The sequence below is a fragment of the Polypterus senegalus genome, chromosome 10, assembly GCF_016835505.1.
Source record: "Polypterus senegalus isolate Bchr_013 chromosome 10, ASM1683550v1, whole genome shotgun sequence".
NCBI classification, from domain to species: Eukaryota; Metazoa; Chordata; class Cladistia; order Polypteriformes; family Polypteridae; genus Polypterus; species Polypterus senegalus.
Genome location: NC_053163.1, coordinates 53,234,724 through 53,255,747, shown reverse-complemented (window position 1 = coordinate 53,255,747; position 21,024 = coordinate 53,234,724). Strand labels below are relative to the sequence as shown.

The following is a 21,024-nucleotide window of genomic DNA, read 5'->3' as shown; positions in this document are numbered from 1 at the left end:
CTTCTAAGAAACTATATAAGTGAGCGAGACATGGTCTTCTTCTTTCTTTGCTTTCGATCTCTGTTGCTTTATTTTGCCAGAGCTCTCGTAGTTCTTGTGGTAACTTCGATGACATAATGCGGATATTTAAATTGTTTTCGAATTCGTGTCCGTCCTTTAGGCCCTACATAACACTTTTACAGTTACCAATGAAGAGCGTGTATGTCTTTAAGCTATCAATATCTCCTGATTTCAATTGTGGCCACTTCCTTACTTTCTTCATGTAAGCATCTACTATATGAACGTGGTTTCCGTAATATTTTTCTAATATTCTTCTGGTATTTCTATATCCTTCTTCTGGTGGCAAGTATAAGTTATTTAGAGCAATATTTTTAGGTTCGCCTTTGGTGAATTGTACCAAATACTCTAGTTTTCTACCAGGATCACTCACTTCTTGGTCGATGATTCGATCAAATGCTCTTATAAAGTTTATTTAAGTCAATGGATCGCCTTCAAATACTGGGATCTTTTTATGGGGTACATTAGGTGATTGTGTCTTATACTGTTGTTCTTTCTGTTGAGAAAGCGCTTCATTTTGTTGCTGTAAGGCTGATAATGCTGGGGATTATTTTTACTTTCATTCATATTTGTAAAGTTGTAACTGTTCGCATCTGACGACTTTTCAAATTTCAAATCTGGTTTCTGACTCAGTCTATTTGGACTGCATTTGCGCCCTTTAAGTGCTTTTAATTTTGCGTCGGATTCTGCAATAGCTGGCTCTAAAGCCAATTGATCTCTTTTAATTTTCAATTGAGCTTCTTCAGCTTCTCTTTTAGCTTTTACCTGCATTTCCTCAGCTTTTCTCTTAGCTTTTAACTGCATTTCCTTCATATCTAGAGCCTGTTGCTTTCTTTGATTCTCTGCTTTAGCCAACAGTACGGCGTGTGCTGCCTCTTGAGATCTAATGGCGCTCATAGAAGTCCCGGCTGAACTTGTACTACGTTTAGATTTTGCGGAGATTTGGGATGCTTTGGCTGAATTTGCCGCCGAACTTATATGACTTTTACTTTGAATGGAAACCTGTGAGACACTACCTTCTGGAGAGACGTCAGGAAAGTCCATTCGTCGTTCTGTAATCCTTAAATTGGTTAGCTGAAAAGTCGGGCTGCTGGTTGAAGCTTATATTTTGACGTACTTCTAAAACCCAATTCATTGTACATCCCGTAAAATTATTACAAATTTCCATTTTAGCATCAAAGTCCTTTTGTAGCATTTTCCGTGTATCTTCATTACTCTGGAGGGATAAGAGTTTGTCATTTAACCTTTTATATTCCATTCTCAGGTTAAAGAACGAGTTCTCGATGATCGATTTTATAGATTCACAGTTAAATTCATTTTTTTTAGATCCTTTACAGTCTTCATCGTATTAAATAATTGTTTGTATTTGTAGTCCATTTCAGTTTGAAGTTTAGTTGTTAATGAATTGATGGCTTTATGTCATCATCAAGATGATCCTCCATTGAAACATCATGATCGTGACTTCCACTCACACCACTGTTACTTTCAATGGGGTTTGAAATGTTCTCTGGCTCCCCGGACTCAGATGCCATGGTGTTGAAAATGCTGGCTTGCTTTCTTTTATAATTCAAGGCAATTTTAAACTTTCAGCCTAGGCAGGTTTAGATCTTAAGCAGGTTTCAAAACTTCAGGCTGGTTTTTTAACTTTAGTGTAGCCGCTTTTGTATAAGGCGAAGTCAGGCATGGGTAAGACGCGTGTCAAAGAAATCTCTCAGTCCAAAAGTTCATTTTAAAAATATTTACTGAAAGTTAAAGGCAAACAATCCATACAAGAATAAAAAGAAAAATAGTTAAACACAAAGAATAAAGGCAAAAAAGGAAAAATGTATCTTCTATAAACTTAGTTTTTCTCATGAAGCTTTGGTTATTTCTATACTTAAAGGTTATTTATTTCTTCTTCTGTATGTTTGAAACATACGGTTCAAAACTCTTTTATTTTATGAGTTACTTCACACTCAAAAGGCCCTTAGGCCGTTGGCACAGAGACATGCGCCCAGGCACGGTCACGTGCATAAGCACGAACACGAGCACAAACAAGAACACATACAAGGACACGGTTAAAAAACCATATGCCTCTGTACCTTACACAAGGCAAGGCTAAACACTTACTAGAGAACATTTGTTTACTCATAACTGTTAAGAAATGACAGGAAAATACCAACTCAATTCTATTCATGGGGGTTATAGGAACCTCCCATATTTTATGCATTATCATCTAATAAATATTCATACATTTTATAGAACTAGGAAAATGGCTCTTACACTATGTAAGAGTCTGTTTTCTTTGGCTCCACTGAACTTTACAGTTTGTAAATAGTTAATGACAGAAAGTTATTTTCTCCATTAGTATTTAGTTAAAGGAATATATTGAGATTATGAACTCAGAAGTTAGTTGATTTTTTGTTTCCTTTAATCATACTGATGGCAACTGGAAAACTGGGTGTAATTGCTGCCTAACAACATATAGGTGCCATTTAATTTCCAGTTGAATTGACTTATGCATTGACCCTGTATGTTTTCTCCATGTTTGCACATACATCTTCAAACATACAGTTAGGGTGACTGTCAAATCTAAATTGCTCTAGTGTGAATGAGTATGCCTAAATATCATGGATACACTGGCATCCTATTCATAGTTAATGCTTACTGCTATGCTTGCTCTGTTACTCAAGACAGAGTACAACTCAATAAATGCTATAAATCGAAAAAAAGGTTTAGGAAATTGAAGCATTTATTCATACTTTATACAAGATGAACTTTGGTAATAATTTAGTTTACTTTGTACAAGTGAGTTACAATAATGAGGTTGGATAACACTGATTATTTTGTCTCCTGAATCATTTAAATTAAGAGGATTTGTTAAGATGGACAAGCTGCTTGGTATAGCAATACAAAACATAAATGTCAGATCCATGATAAAACAACAGCTATGCCAATGGCCAACGCTTTTTAATTTTCAACATTATCAACTTTTAGGCACGTATTGTTTTTAATATATACAAATTCTAACTAATTACCTAATACTTTGGTTTTGGGCGTGTTTCTGTCCATTTTGATGTAACAGTTTTTATATATGTTATCAATACATTTGTAAAATATTAAATAATGTGGCTTACAGTAAAGAAATTCAACCAGCAAAATTAACATTGATACTTTTTTGCACATCCTGACAGGGTGAGCTTTATGATCTAAATCAATAAACACTGCCAGAGATAAACTGAAAAGTAGCTAATGTTACTGATCACCTCAGAATATAATTCAATTTCTTTGTTTTAAGTGATGTATTTTTAACTAAAGGGGATGATCATCCTTGAACCTGATTAATCCATGCAACAGTAATAAAAAAAACTGTAAGTGCTCTGCAGATGAATAAATCTTTTTTAGAAATGTTCATTATCCAGATTTAACTACCAAACCATGTGTATATTTGCTAGCTTGTTTGAAGGGCCTTTGTGTAAAGAACAGACTGATGTACTGTATCATTTTAAAATTAATGATACTATCCATTTACAACCTAGCAATGTGTTTTTCATTTGGAATATATTCACAGACTTGTTTTGAGTGCAGTGTCCGATTACTTTGCTGCAATGTTCATTAATGATGTCCGTGAGGCCAAGCAAGATGAGATTAAAATGGAAGGGGTGGATCCGGATGCACTCAAAGCCTTGGTGCATTATGCCTATACCGGTGAGTTACAAAAAGGCTTTGACATTTACCGATAAACTATGCATTTTATTATGTTTTTAAATGTGACTTTGACAAAGCTTTTGCATGCTAATTTAAAGCAACATTTGTAAATATTGAAATTTAAATATAATATTGAAATAATGTTACTTAAGCTTAAATTGTCAATCTTAGCAAATAACAGCTTGATGATTCTCAATAAAAGTTGGACAAGATTCACACTTAAAAATCAATACAATGAAGCTAATCAACTATATTCAGTATGTTAATATACAACACAACTTCAGAAGTTAATATACAGCACAACTTCAGACACTTTCAAAGTGTTAATCAGCAATAATTATCTAGCACAGTACACAGTTGTCCATGCTATTGAGAACCAACTGCAAAATACAGATCCCAAGGTTTGCTAGGTTTGGCTTTCATCAGATCATTTGATGGTGGTACAATATGTCTTTTTTCATCTTAGTCTACAACACCTTATCCAGCAACAGCATGTTTATTAAATACAGTGTATCTGTTCTATGTTTAAATCCTTGCTGGTAAACATCTTTTGTAATAAAGTTTTACATGGCAAGAAAGTCTCAACTGTCACTTGATTTCAGATTAGCACATAATATTAGCATTTGCCCTATGGAGATGGCCAGTGACTGCAACATAATGCCATAATGTCTGGTTAACAGGTTTGACTTTTTTTATTGCGTTTTACATATTGAATGTAAAACTTCAGTATAACATGTAAAACACAATTCAATTAAAATAAATCAGTACAATATTCCAAAAATGGAACATTAAAATACATTAAATTATAATTAATACTTAAACTCCTGATGCTATCTAGTTCAGAGAACGTAAGTGAAGAAAAGACCCATTATAAAATAGCTCCTCACTTATATTACAGCATCATAAGAAAAACAAGAGTGGCAGCAGTTTTTGTCGGGATTTGGCCTCATCCAATGTCGGACGTCTTTTTTACAAATGGAATTGCTTTTGATTTATTGCTGCGTACATTTACATGGGATATTCATCTCCAGATGGTGTGTAATATGCCTCCAAAATTCTAAAGAAACCTAATACCAACTGAAGCCAAACTGAATGCTGAACATGCTGTAGATGATGAAGCAGTGGCAGCCTTAGTGAAACTGGCAATCTACAGTATCTACACTATCTAGGTATGATGCTTCTCCCTCCTGCAGTAGTTGAGTTTCTAGTCCTATAACTACCGAGGCGGAGGCCAGGGTCAGAAGTGAAACCAGTACTGAAGACTGTTTGCACACACTTTGCAAAACAAAAAAAAAATTCAGGGTCTCCTTTGCCATCTCAGTCTACAACCCCTTCACAAGCACCAGCTGACTATGAGACACTGCCAGAGCACAACACAAAAGAAAACACAGAAGAAGCTGAATATGTAGATAAATAAGCTTCTGATATATACTGAAAGAAACAATTAGGGGACTTACAGATGTAAATTGAAAATGACAAATGAGACAAAAGGATTGAATGATACCAATCAGTAAATAAAGGATGAAGTGAAACACCTAGGCAGTAGTATTCAAGTCTGTTATACACCAGCGCATAGTCCACCCTTCAATGCAATTTTGGAACTCTTTTTCTGGAATGGCCATCAGAGCTCTCCTCATATTAAGCTTGATGTCCTGAATGTTATAAAAATGTCTTCCTTTAAATATTTCCTTTATCTTGAGGTAAAGAAAAAAGTCATTGGGGGCCAGATCAGGTGAGTAAGGGAGGGTTTTCTAGTACAGTTATTTGTTTACTGGCTAAAAACTCCCTAACAGACAGTGCCGGTTGAGCTGGTGTTTGCTCGATGCTCTAATGCAAGCTCCGATATTCTTACAATGGCACACAAGAACACGCAACAACAACAATGAACAATAATAAATGCCACTCAGCAAGACATCACCACACGTTGACACGAACACAGCTGTGTGTCACTGATACAGTCATAGCCAAAATTATTGGCACCCCTGGAATTTTCTCAGAAAATGCACCATTTCTCCCAGAAAATTGTTTCAATTACAAATGTTTTGGTAAACACATGTTTATTTCCTTTATGTGCATTGTAACACAAAAAAACAGAGAAAAAAAAGCCAAATCTAACATCATATCACACAGAACTCCAAAAATGGGCCTGACAAAATTGTGTATAAATCGTTTTATTTCAAGCATATGATGCTCGTTTGAACTCCCCTGTAGCAAGAAACAGGTGCTGGCAATATAGCAATCACACCTGAAGACAGTTGAAATGGAGAAAAGTTGACTTAACCTTTCTGTTGTGTGTCTGAGTGTGCCACACTAAGCATGGAGAACAGAAAGAAGAGCAGAGAATTGTCTGAGGAATTGAGAATAAAAATCATGGAAAAATGTCAACAATCTCAAGGCTACAAGTCCATCTCCAGAGATGTTCCTTTGTCCACTGTGCGCAACATAATCAAGAAGTTCACAACACATGACACTGTAGCTAATCTCCTGGATGTGGATGGATGAGAAAAATTGATAAAAAAATGAATGCAACGAAGGATAGTCTGAATGGTGGATAAACAGCCACATTCAACTTCAAAACATATTCAAGCTGTTCTGCAGACTCAGGATGCAACAGTGTCAGCTCGAACTATCTGTCATCATCTGAACGAAATAAAACGCTATGGCAAGAGAGCCAGGAGAAACCCAATGCTGACACAGAAACATAAAAAAGCCAGACTGGAGTTTGCCAAAATGTACTTGAGGAAGCCACAATCCTTCTGGGCGAACGTCTTGAGGACAGATGAGACCAAAGTAGAGTTTTTTGGTAAAGCTTAACATTCTACCGTTTACAGAAAACGGAATGAGGCCTACGAAGAACAGAACACAGTACCTACAGTCAAACATGGTGGAGGTTCTAAGATGTTTTGGGGATGTTTTGCTGCCTCTGGCACTGGATGCCTTGACTGTGTGCAAGGCATCATGAAATCTGAAGACTACCAAAAGATATTGGTGTGCAATGTATGGCCCAGTGTCAGAAAGCTGGGTCTGCGTCAAAGGTCATGGGTGTTCCAGCAGGACAATGACCCCAAACATACCTCTAAAAGCACCCAGAAATGGTTGAAGACAAAGTGCTGGAGAGTTCTGAAGTGGCTAGCAATGAGTCCGGATCTAAATCCGATTGAACACTTATGGAGAGATCTCAAAATTGCTGTTGGGAGAAGGCGCCCTTCAAATCTGAGAGACCTTGAGCAGTTTGCAAAAGAAGAGTGGTCAGAAATTCCAGTTGAGAGGTGTAACAAGCTTGTTGATGGTTATAGGAAGCGCTTGATTTCAGTTATTTTTTTCCAAAGGGCATGCAACCAAATATTAAGTTTAGGGTGCCAATAATTTTGTCCAGCCCGGTTTTTGAGTTTTGTGTGAAATGATGACACATTTGGCTTTTTTTCTCTGTTTTTTTGTTGTATACCAAAACATTTGTAATTGCAACAATTTTCTGGGAGAAATTGTGCATTTTCTGGGAAAATTGCAGGGGTGCCGATAATTTTGGCCATGACTGTATATCAAGGTTATAAAACCTTACCAAGCTATTTGTACAGTGCTGCCAATGTAAGCTCACGGTGGCAAGCTCACAAACTTAATTGTCAGACCTCGTATACATACACATATACTCACTTGTAATAAATTGTAAAAGTTTATTATATATTAACTAAAAAATTCCATACTTGTACATCAGCTGCAGACCATGATTTACAAACTGATTCATTCAGAAGTCCCATCATGCAGGTAATGTTTGCTGCTTGCTGTTTGCAGAGAAGAACTTTGAAAGGATAAAGTAGTAATTTTCATGGAAAGTCCTGGGTAGAAAAGGCTTTGGCTCTGCCTTTATTAAAATGGGCCAGACCCTTTACAGTATTCTTCCTTCTCTTCAATCCTTCTTACTAATACCAATGTTTTGAGTAATTCAAGTAGTTAGACAGGCCTGTCCTCCTTCTCTGTTTATCTTTATTCTCTCTTTAGAGCCTCTGGTGGTAGGTCTCTGGAAATCAGAGAAAAATAAGTCCAATACTGATTAAAGATATACACAAAAAGTTTTATTGTATGTTGATAATGTATGTTCTATTTTCAGATATCTATCTGAATCTATCTGCATATCTTCATCATAACCTCAACTTTAACATTTTTGAAAACCTGTCTGAAAGATTGATTGGTCTCAATCTGATCTTTTACAAACAAATACTTCTTGTCATCTGCTTACATTACATTCACTCCTTGGATGCAGTCTTTCAGATACCTAATATTGGATATTTTTGCCACAGTTCAGCAGCTTGGATGCTGTATTCTGAACAGTGTCACAGACTCAATTTTCTCAATAGAATTAACTTTGCAAGTGCAGTACTCTCACTTTCTCCCCCTCCTGAATACTGGCAATCTTAAAGGCTCTGGTTTCCTCATTTCTTTGGAATTACAAGAGCCCACCAATTATACACTCCACTCTGATTTGCAACAGGTTGGATGGGGATGTGTCCCTCCATAATTTTGAATTATATCCCCTTGCTTTTCTCTAAGGCCAGTCTACAGCAGGATCTGGCCTCCCCAGCTTCCCTTTACTTGGTTTCCTATAGAAAACAACAATTTTCCACATTGCTTAACTTCATTTATATTTCTTTCTAGTAGATTAAAGTTCCTTTCTACTAGTGTTTTTCTAATTGTATTGTATTCCCTTTAGATGCATAAGATGGGTCCTCTGTTGAGATGGCACATCCACTCTACTTTATTACGCAATTCTGCCCTGAATATTGAAGGATGTTCAATTTCCTCCTCTTCTTGGTGTCTGTGTGGTATTTATGGGCTGGGAGATACTGTACATTTGATGAGTCAAGGCTGGGAAATGTCGTTATCTTCAATCTAGGCATCCTATTCCTCCCAATTTCCTTTTTTCGATTTGCAGGTTTTGGTATGTACTCAGGACATATGAAGCCCCCCCTCTCTTCCCCTCTTTCAATTCATAACCGGTACTCATTTACTTCTACCCTAAGTCCACACCAGTGTTTAATTTCTACTCCCTCCTCCACAAAGCTTCCTCAAATCTTTCCCAATCACATTTAATTTGCTAAACAACCTTTCCCTATCCTCTGCATTGTGCTGTCAAAATATCTTTAAAATATCATAAATTGCTTTAAAATCCAAATCACTAGAACACACAGTTTAAATTTATCCAAAGACTGTACCCCTTTCCCCAGAGACAACACCTAACAGGATTAGAACTAGATCTCTTATGTCATTTTAGCCCTGTTAAAGCTCCTGCCACCTTCCTCGACATATTCTGGGATCAACAACTGCTCTAGTTCTATTGTCCAAAACTGACTTAATACTGCTCCGTTAGTCCAGATCTGGTTGAATTCCATGAAGCAATTTCATATTTGCACATTTCCTTGTTTTTTTTTCCCCTCTCTTTGTTGCATGCTCCTACCTGGTGTATCTGTGTGTGCCAATGTACCCTGTGTTTCTTGTTTTACTTGTGTTCCTGTCTGGGGTTGTGTGGGTTGCGTGAGTTAAGGATTGGAGTTTTGTTTTTGTTATGTTTTCTACATAGCCCAAAGATCAGCTATTGTTTGTTTACTTTTACTGTAATCATTTTTATTTAATCAATTAAAAAAATAAAATAAAAAGTACAACACTGATTTTTCCAGCAAATATTGCCAAAATACTTTAGAGGCGGTTCTACAAGGTTGATCCAATCAAGAAATACATATATGAAATGTCTTGCAGCCTCATGTAGAAACGGTGCATATGCACAAAAATGTTGCTTTTGACCATTTCCACACTTACTTCAAGATGTTTAAAAACTAAACTTGGCAAAAAGCCATGCAGATTTTCACGGCAGCCTTTCTCCTTGCATATGCAAGTTTCTGCTCAGTTTTGCAAACTGGTGGCACCCAGCATCAAAGCAGTTTTTATTTATGTGGTCTGCTTTTCTTTTTTAGATTCACATCTAGGATGCAGCTTTTTGTCAAATAAACTGAAATTCGATTGCACTGAAATTAATTGCATATCGTTTACAAATTTAATTCACTTGATTGTAATCATTCTGTAACAATATAATAATGCACAGAATGGCCAAACTATTCCAGCTATCATGGCTTCTTTAGCATTGTTAGAAGACATCACAAATAAAAGAATTAGAAGAAAGTGTGTATTTAAAGATTATCATGACTGGCTTCTTAGTTGATTTTGATTTCCAAGAGTTATCCTCTTGGAGCTGTGTGCTGAACTGGCACCAGCTTTACAAAGGCAGACTATGAGGAAATGTACTCTACCTGTTGCTTTGCAAGATCTGTCTGTCCACTGTCAGATTTTTAGCCACAGGAGCTTTTCAACACGAACTTGCTGACTGATCGGGTAGTTCTCAATCATCACTGAGTTGCGACATACCAGGATGGTATTATCTTCTTGTCATCCAAATATATAGGATTTCTTTACACTGTGATTCAACTAGGAAACATCAAAGAGCAATTCTAAGCAACATCAGGTTTTCCAAATATAATCGGAGTGGTCAACTGCACACTATTGCAACAGCACTGGACAAGTTAAAAATGAACTGACATTACATCATATATAGCTGGAGAACCTATAAAAACGCAGCTCTTCATAGTCACAGGTGCTTTTTCCAACTAGTGTGCCAAAAGGCAATCATTCTTTTTAAGGATAAAGAGCAGATAATCGATCTGTTGTGCTGTTCAGTGGTGACGCTACACTATAAAGGCACCTTCAGAGAATGAATTTGCTTAAGTAAACAGAAAGCATTTCCATTCTATTAATGTACCACTCTATAGTGCACAGAATGTGTGTTGCATTGTGCAAGCATGTAGTGTGCTTCATGCAGCAAACAATTGTGGCTTGCCTGTACCTAAACAGATGCAGTATGATGAACCTGACGCAAATCGTCAGTCAAATCGGACAGTGTTACAAATTAATTTGAATGTAATTAGCAGAATGTATAAACAGGTAATTGGATGAAGCAATTATTTTTTTACAAATTCATTTCATTTGTTGTTAATATCACATAGTACATTCCTTGTATTCCTTAGTTTATTGGCCACAACTCTTAAAGGTTACACTACTGCATTTTGTGAGTTAGAACAGCATCTGTCAGAACACAGCCAGATGGGTTTCTGAGGCAGAGGTGTGTGTGCAGCCAGTGCCTGAAGATCTGCTTGGCACAGCAGCATTATCATCACCTGACCATCGTATGGGGTTCAGCTTTTGTAATATTGTCTGAAACAGAATAAACGATTAAAGGGCTACGACTCGCCTTTTCATGTTGACTGTCATACCTGACCTTTTCTTTCTGAACTTGAGCTTTCGATTGTCTCCACCATGCTTTTGTTGCAAAGACTATGTTTTTCCTTGCCTCCACTTTGCATTCATTGAAATTATTTTTTTTCCACATGCTTTTGCCATTGTATTTTAACTAAACACTGAATAGAAGGTGATATTTATATTGATTTGCATATTAATATATTTCAAATTCTGGGAGGAGTCAGGGTGGAGTGGCAGGCAAGTGCACATATGTTACATTTCACGCTGACTGGGATTAATGGAGTGGAAGTGCATGGAAGTTTGCTTATGCATGGTTTTGTGCATCTGAATTTTTTTGTGTGTATGCACATTTCCAATTTTGTCCATATGCCATGTTTTAGTTTGAAGTCTACGCCTGGCATTCTACATGAGGCTCCTGGTGAGGAATGTTCAGACTTAAAATGTCACTGCTTCAGGGTAAAAATGCTAAACATTTTGTAACATTTCTAGGATATATACCCTTAATATTTTTGTTAAGGTCCCAGATTTCTTGTTGAAGACAAGAACCACTGTTCTAATTCCTGTTATAAGTTAAAACAATTCAGACACGTAACCTGTTAATCTTCATTTAAATAAACTACAATGATCCAACTCCTTCAATGTCCTTACAAACCTGTAATCAGTCTAACTATGCTTCTTTGTGCTTTTTCAAGTAGTGCTAGGTCTTATTTTGGAATATGAAAACCAAAACTGCTAATAGTTCTCCAAATGAGCCCTCACATGTATGTTACATGGCTTAAGCATAACCTCCTTTAACTTGAACATTACACCGTACATATCTGGATACATAACTAAACATCCCATTAGCCTTTTCAATGTCTTTTGTATACTGTTGGGTATATAAAGTGAAAAATGCAATACCACATTTCAGTCATGAAGTAGCTGTCCTTTTGTCTCACTGCCTTGTCTCGCGGGACATCTTCCAAGAAGATCACGTCTCAACTTAAGATTTTTATTATAATACAGAGATATATGCAAATCCAACATTTGTACTTCTTACATATAATACTTTACATTTTTTGACATTACACCTAATCATCCAAAAATCTGCATTATGTATTCTTTCCTTGCCCCTCTGTAATGATTTATTTGATTCTTCATTATAACTAGTTTAGTATCGTCTACAGGTTTAAGAAGTTATCATTAATATATTCGGCAAGATTATTTTATGCTTTTTTACAAAATTTCACTAGATTAAATAAAACATAAACTCCCACTACTAAAGCTCATAATTCAATGATATTTTCACTATCCTTGGCAGATGATGCGCAGACCTTTCCTTAATAGTTGCTTCCGTATAATTAGATCCTAGAATTATGTAGATCAGTCAAATATAATATTATAATAATAATAATTTCATAATAATTATATTATAATATTCATAATATCATATATAATGGAATAACTGGATATGCAAGGCTCTTACCTGTCTTGTGCTAGCCCTTTGCCTCCTGTCGACCATGATTCAGCCGGTTTTGGGCCTGTATCAATATTCGGTGGCGGATCTTCTTCGACTCCAACCAAGGTTCACTAGATCTCCTATGGACGTCCTGTTAACCTTCCCGGACATCTTTTTTCAGCCACGACGGAGATATATCCACAGAGGCTCCCGCCGGAGTTTTCAACAGAATACTCGAGCTCCAATAACCTCTAACTGGTCCATTTCTCATCCACCGCTGAGGCCATCTGGCAGAGCCTCGGATTCGAGTGTATTAGCAAGCCTAGCTACGGTGGCTAGCGCTCCTGCTCATCTCAGTGAGGATACCATCAACTTTGCTCATCTTAACATCCGTTCCTTTACAGGAAAGACTCATCTCATTCAGGTTCTTCTTACGGATTGTAACATCGACATTCTTTCTCTAAATGAGACGTGGCAGCAACCCCAGGACTTTACTTTGCTCAACGAAGCAACGCCTGCTGGGTTTGTTTACATGGCGCAACCTCGCACCTCTGGTCATGGAGGAGGTCTCGCGATACTCTACCGTGAGACAATGCAAATTACGCTGCTGACAGTTTCTTCCTATGGTTCATTTGAGTCTCTTGTTTGTCAACTACCTGGCTCTATTCCCACCATTGTTGCAACTATTTACCATTCCCCTAAATTCAACAAAGAGTTTCTGAATGACTTTTCTGCTTTTTTAGCTTATTTGTCCTCGTTATCTTCAAACATAATAATAATGGGTGATTTTAACATTCATTTGGATAACAGTAAGTCCTTGGCGACCAGAGATTTTATTTCTTGCCTTGATAACTTTGACTTTCAGCAGTTTATGGAAACCCCAACACATTTCAAAGGACATATTTTGGATTTGATTTGCTGTACTGGACTCACTCCGAATGATTGTACTGCGGAAGAATTTCCCTCTTCAGATCATTTTCTTCTTACATTTAATATGACTCTTACTGTCTACACCATCAAACCTCAACATGTAATAACTTTTAGGAATCTTAAAAATATCAACATGGACAATTTTTAATCAGGTATTGATGCATTTGTGGAATCATTACAAACTATTTCTCCGTCAGATTTAGTTAACTTTTATAACGACTTATAAAGGACTTCTTGACATTTTGAATTCGGTAGCCCCACTCAAAACCCGATCAGTTTCATTTACACATACTGCCCCATGGTTTACACCAACTTTGCGCATTTTAAAATCTAAAGGTCAGCAGTTAGAACGGCTGTACAAGAAGACAGGTCTTAATGTTCATAAAGAGATGTATTTCAGACATATGCATCACTATAGGGACAGCATACGGCATGCTAAAGCTGCCTGTTTTACTGCCCTAATTTCTTCCAACAAGGGGAACTCTGGAACACTTTTTTCCCTGCTCAGACCGCTAACAAGTCCTCCAGACTCTCTTTCCTTGCACTGCCGTTCTAACGAATTCTGTAACACCTTAATGGCATTCTTTAATGATAAAATCCAGACAATACATTATAATTTAGGCTCTGCTGCTATTGACTCCACCATTGATGATTTTCCTCCTCCTACTCATTCATTTTCTATGTTTGAGCTTCTCTCCACCTCAGAAATCTTGGATCTCATCAATAGCTCTAAGCCTTCAACCTATCACCTGGATCCAATTTCCACTGTTCTGGTTAAAACCTGCCTTTCCTTGTTAGCGCCTCTTGTTGTTTCAATTATTCACTCGTCACTTTCCACCGGAATTGTTCACCAGTCTATGAAAACTGCAGTGATTCACCCCTTATTGAAAAAACCTGGGGCTGACCCTACTGACTTTAATAATTTTCGACCAATTTCTAATCTTCCTTTTATTTCAAAGGTTCTTGAAAAAACTGTGGCTTCCCAACTACATCAGCATTTATCTGCTAACAGTTTATACGAACCATTCCAGTCAGGCTTTCGACGTTTTCACAGCACTGAGACGGCACTAATTAAGATCACTAATGATCTTTTAGTGGCTGCAGACTCAGGCCTAATCACAATCCTTGTTCTTCTTGACCTCAGTGCTGCATTCGACACTGTCTGTCATTCCACCTTACTAAAAAGGTTATCTGCACTAGGTATTTCTCACATTCCGTTAACTTGGTTTAAGTCATATCTTACAGACAGAACTCAATTCATTCAGCTGGACACATGTACCTCTACTCCCACTCCCGTAGTATCTGGGGTTCCTCAAGGTTCTGTCCTTGGCCTCTTGCTCTTTATCATTTATTTGCTCCCTTTGGGTGTCATTTTTCGTAAATGGAAGATAAACTTTTATTGTTACGCAGATGATACCCAGTTATATATCTCAACTTCACCATCTGCATCGCTTCCACCATCCTCACTTACTGACTGCCTTGCTGAGATCAAGTCTTGGTTTTCTTCTAACTTCTTGCAGTTGAACTCTAATAAAACTGAGGTGCTTCTTATGGGCACAAAATCTGCAATTGCGAAGGCATCAAAGATCTCAGTATTAATTGACAACATATCTGTTACCTGTACAGATCAGATAAAAAGCCTTGGTGTAATTCTGGATAGCACATTGTCTTTTCAGTCTCACATTAGTTCTGTTACCCGAGAAGCTTACTTTCACCTGCGTAACATTAATCGCCAGCGTCCATCTTTGTCAAATCACTCTACTGCTACTTTAGTCAACAGTTTGGTCACCTCCCGCCTGGACTATTGCAACTCACTTCTCTTTGGTCTGCCCCAAAAGTTACTACGTAAACTTCAACTTGTTCAGAATTCAGCTGCTCGTATAATTACTAAAACACCCTATTCTGATCACATTACACCTGTTATTCAGCAGCTTCATTGGCTGCCAATAAAGTTTAGGGTCAACTATAAAATTTTAGTCCTTACCTATAAGGCTATTCATAATCTTGCCCCTACATATCTCTCACAGCTCCTACAAGTCACTAAACCCACTCGCATGCTCAGATCCTCTTCTTCCATCAACTTAAATAATCCACAAGCTCGTCTTGTCACGATGGGATATCGAGCGTTTAGCAGATCGGCACCCTCCTTATGGAACTCATTACCTGCCTACCTTAGGAACATGACTACCCTTCACCAATTTCAGGTTAATCTTAAAACTCATCTGTTCGAAATTGCTTATTTACTGTAATTGTTACTGGTGTTGTTTTATTTGGATTTTAATTTTTAAGTTATTGAATGTTTAATTTTTTATCTGATTGTACAGTGACCTTGAATCTTTTGAAAGGCGCTTCAAATAAAATGGATTATTATTATTATTATTATTATTATTATTATTATTATTATTATTATTTTAACATTTCCTACCTTCCAGTCTTTATGAATTTCTGCATTGTTTTTGAAACTAAGATCTTGGATGGCTGATAATTTTCTCAATCTAAACAAAAATAAAATGGAAGTGCTGATAGTTGGTCCAGCAGACAAAGCTCAAACTTGTTTTGAACTACTTAGTTTTTTCATGGATTTTTGCAAACCTCAAGTTTGGAATCTTGGGGTTATTTTTATAAGTAACCTCTCTTTAAGGAAACATATTAATTCTGTGGTCAAGAGTTGCTTTTTCCAGCTTTGGACAACTGCATGCCCTGTAAGAAAGCAGATTTGATGTCCATGGAATGTACGTGCCATTTGTTTTGACAAATTACTGCTAACAATAGTCTAAGAGACTCAGAAGCACAAGTTGGAGAATCTTTCTGCAGCTCATGAATATTAAGCTCTTCAAATCCTCTAGCTACGAGTCATGCCTTGGGCACAATGCCATTGGGAGTTTCTTTGAGACTACAGACCCATCTGGTAGAGACACACTTTTGACCTACATCGTCAACTTCTTCAAAAACATTGTTTTTGTACCAATTCATGATTTCATCCCACTTAGCCACATCAAATGAAATGTCTTTTGTTACAAGCACATCACTCTCCCTAACAGGTGATTCAATGTTAAGATTATCAACACATGATAAATCTACTGGCTCCTTTTGCCCATCACTGCCCTCAGGTTCAATATGTTGCAAATTATACCAGCTTTTGTATTTTTCAGAAGCTTTGCCTGCTCTACCTAAAACCCTTGCTTTCTGTAGACCACCACCATCCTGCTTCATAAAGGTCACAGTTTGTCCCTTCTTAATCTTTACACCAGTGGGAGAGGCAGGATTATCACAAACAATGTGATCTGTTTCCATTTGTGTCATACTAGGATCAACCACTTCTCCTGTATTTACCTCCCTGTCACCGATTGTTTCCTGTTCGCTGTCTGTATTTTCTTTACTATCTGAGATTACTGCTACATTGCTTAAGCTGTTTTTTTTCTTTCTGCCTGTTGTCTTTCACAGTTTGCTCATCCTTAGATTCCTGATCCTGCGTGTTTATCTTACAGAGCCTGAATTGATGCACTCTTACAAGAATCCCCCCATGTCTTATAAACACCACAGCTCCATCCTGACCAATAACTACCCCTGGTCCCTTCCACTCTGGACAGTCCCCTCTTTTGTAATATACCTTGTCTCCGGTCACATACATTTCATCAGTGGGCCTGAGCTGCTTACGTATTGCCCTTCTTATCCGCTCAGAAGACTCGGCTTCTGTGAATGCTTTCCTGGAAGCATGTAAGGTATAAATATGTTCTCCCACTCTAGCACTCATAGTAGTGCCTTCTAAAGCAGGTGGTTTATCGACTATCACAGAAGGAAGATTAGGATTTCGTCCAAACACCAACTGATACGGACTGTAGCTATGAACGCTTAACATACTGTTCTTAGCCATGAGGGCCCAATCAAGAGCAGTGTGCCAGTCACATCCATTCTCTCGTTTGACCTTCAGGATGATTTCAGTCAGTGTCTGATTATGTCTCTCGAGTAGTCCGTTGCTCCAGGGACACTATTCTGCTGTTGTTCTTGTCTCGATGTTAAAGTTCTCAGCCATGTCTCTGATCTCTTCACTATTGAATTCACCTCCGTTGTCGCTGTACAGCCTCTGAGGGGCGCCATGAACACTAATCCAAGTGTGAATGAAGGAGTTTACAATTTCAGATGACTTCTTTGTAGTCACAATGTTTCCAGCGCTGAACCGTGTAAAGTGATCAATTATGTGAAGATACCACACACCTGGCTCTAACTCGTGCAGATCCACCGCCACAGTATTGTTATACTCTGAAGCTAAAGGTAACCCCACAGCAGGCTTTGGCTTTGTCCTTTTGTACTTCTTGCATATTTCACAATCATTTACTATTTGTTGTAGAATAGTACAGCATTCTTTGTCCTTATTTCCTGAACTGTGAATAAGTCTCTGTAGTCTGTCTGCTGATGCATGACCAAACTGCTTATGGAGCTTCAGAAGGACACTGCGTTTCTCATCTGTAGACATATTTTCTGTCACTGGAAGGACCTCCTCTTCACTTTGAGGTTTTTTAGCTTCTTTGTCTCTGATGTCTACACAGTAATGTCCACAACTAGTAAATTCAAGAGGAATGGATTGTTTGAACATCACTGCACTGTCCTTTTTCATGTCCAGAATGGTTTCTGCCTTCTTCAGTGACATTTTACTTAGCAGAAGTGCAATGTCAACCTTGATAACTTCGGTTTCAATGTTGCATTTTGTCAGTCCTATTTTAGCTGGTAGTTTCACATTTCTTGTGGAATACAGCAGATTCCCATCGCCAAACCGAAATGGTCAAGCTTCGCCATTAACGTCGTCATACCACTATCACTATCCAAATCTTCCACAGGTATTCCAATCGCGGTTTCACGGTCTCTCCCTTCAAGCCCCAAAGCAACAGCAAGTGCTTGTTTCTTTCTCTCAAGGTCAGTAACTCGTGTCCAGACATTGATTTCATTTTTCCAGCACTCATACGATCTGGCTTCATCAAACTTCGGCGGGACTTTATAACTAGCTGCCATCCTTATAAACCATCCTCTGCTACCATGTTAAACTGAAATAAACACGACGTTTAATTGTTGATAACATTTATTAGAGGCGCTCAGCATCTTCTCCTCTGTGTCTTGCCCCCGAACACCCACACAAAAGAAACTCCCATCAGCCCCTCGCATAACCTCCACCCCCCTTCTCCCGGAAGCACATACACTGGGTTAAATAGTGCAGGTGAGATGTGATAAATTAACAGTAGATATCACATAGTATATGTGTACCTAATTTCAAGTCAATAGGTGAAATGGTTTGCGAGCTATAGGTGCTTTAAAATCCTGGACAGACAAACGGACAGACATGTTAGCATATTATATAAGAAGATACAAGAATACAAATCATACCAATAAAACAAAAATAGAAAACAATAGCAAAAGTAGTCACGACAAATGTATGTCCACTTCCACTATATAAGTTCACAAAGCTAAGCATCAGTAAATAGCTGCAGTATACACAGTTCATGTTATTTTTATTTCTTCTAGTATTAAAGTGACAAAGCAAACAAAAACGTGCACAAGTATAATCCAGATCCTACCCTTAGATCTAATAACAATATTTATGGCATCATTTTCAAATGACAGAAAGCTAAAAGCCAATAAGTAAAATTTTATACTAGACCATTCTACTGGAAACAAATAAATCATCTAACTTGTCATTATCTTTATAAAGGCTCTTAAGTGGAAAATAAGTTACTGAAAAATATGAGCACTAAAGCATTGAGCAATGTCAAAGATGACTCCTGTGTGGGTTTAAAGAAAGCTGGGATAAGCTCAAGCCCATCTAAACATTTAACTTAAATATGCAGTTTTGAAAAATGAATGCATTGATGATTAATACAACTAAATCCCCTACTATGAATGATTTCTTCTTTCTGAAAATGTATTCAGGTGTGATCCTGTAAGGTTTTTCAAACCTGCTTACCACCTCAGATGTGCAGATGTGAAAAGAGAAAATCCCTCTAACTCCGAGGTTGATGCCCATGGGCAGTGTACACTGCACACTCTGTGGTTACATCCACAACCCACCTATCATTGCCTGTCTAGGATGGACTCTTGTCCTGTACCAACTTAAGGGTGCACATTTTCTATCTTTCAAGTATATTTGGGTGATCTTCTCCAGCTCAGTACAAGCTAGCAACATTCTAGTTGAGGTCAGTGACCCTGAACTCTGGGGACTGAATTAAGTGGTATCCTGAACATAAGCCTCCTTGAAAAAAACTTCCTTGAATCAGACATCTTTACATGATTAATACTGCAATTAACCTATACTGGAGCTTTTTGGGTGAAGCTTTTAACTGCTTTTAAAATAAGAATTTAAGTTAATATTAAAGAAAATAAAGTGCTTGTTTACAGCTGTTAATATTAACCCCCTTTTTTACTCACACAATATTACTGCCTGCTTTGTAACTCTATGTGCAGTGAAGTAACATTTTCAAATGCCCCTAGACCTTCACTTTCATGTCTATTTTAATGGCCTGCCCACTTCACTATGTCACTTCCTCTTCCTAGTGCTACATTACTTCCTTTTCTTTCTAGAGTGAATGCCACTGCTTATGTTGTTTGCTTTGATGTACTTCTTTGAATTGTTTGGGATACACTTTTCTGTGCTTCTTTCTTACATGGACACGTTTGCTTTCCATGTTAGTTTTCTGCTTTCTTGTACACTTCTTTATTCGGAAACAATAAACTACAGTATATAATTTATTGTTTCAATGCTGTTATCAATGCCTTCTCAGTGTATTTAAATACATGCCCATTTAGTCATGTCTTCTAAAGGAATACAGATGTTACAAAATCAGAGGCATGACCACAGGGGGGCTGGGGTGGGCACTGCCCCCCAGAGACAAGCCGTGCCCACCCCTGCTAAATGCTCTGTCTGTCCAATGAAAACTCTGGAGAAGAATAACATTTGATTTTCACAGTTCACTTCGCCACGCATTTTGCAGCACATTTTGAACCTGTTGACCGCATTCTTTAATTAAAACAGCATATACGTTCCATTCTTCTTTTATTTTCTGGTTGGTAACACCAAAGGCTATGCATAGGTGGCTTATTAAAATGCAGACATCTTCAACCTCTGTCCCTCCGCGAGCTGCTGAATCCACGGTTGAGCCCAGCACCGCTGGGAACTGAAACTCCAAAAGATGTAGATAAGCCTACGCAATCCTCCAGCTCTGCGCCTGTGTCGGTTACTCCAAACCTCTGCCTTCAACAAAATATACAGTCCGGTCTGCCTGACTATAGCCCATCCCAGCCCATTTTAATTAATTATCTCAAGCAAGCGCGCATTTGGAAAGACACTCAGATGTTTTAGTGCAAGCTGGTATCAGTCTCGACCATGGCTTGAATATTCTGTTGTCCGTGATGTCAGCCTTTGCTTTGCCTGCTGCAAATCTAGTGTTTCCAATTCTTACCACGAGGACATATTCACCAAACATGGCTACACTAATTGGAAAAAAGCTCTAGAAAAAGATGGTGGCGGCTTCCACAAACACACGTCTAGCATCCCATACGTCAGAGCCATGTCTGCATGGCAAGAGTATCGGCGCCGGGCAGAGACGGGTGAAAGCATAATTCAACTA

The 21,024-nt window shown here is 37.8% G+C and overlaps 1 protein-coding gene across 4 annotated transcripts in view; it reads left to right on the top strand.

Annotated features, from left to right (window-relative positions):
- klhl4 (kelch-like family member 4) overlaps positions 1–21,024 on the top strand; it is a 452,146-nt gene that overhangs the window by 183,297 nt on the left and 247,825 nt on the right. For all 4 annotated transcript variants that reach the window (XM_039765785.1, XM_039765784.1, XM_039765783.1 and 1 more), the window contains exon 3: positions 3,608–3,744. In XM_039765785.1, the coding sequence (XP_039621719.1) occupies positions 3,608–3,744 (137 nt within the window). The remainder of the gene's footprint in view (positions 1–3,607; positions 3,745–21,024) is intronic.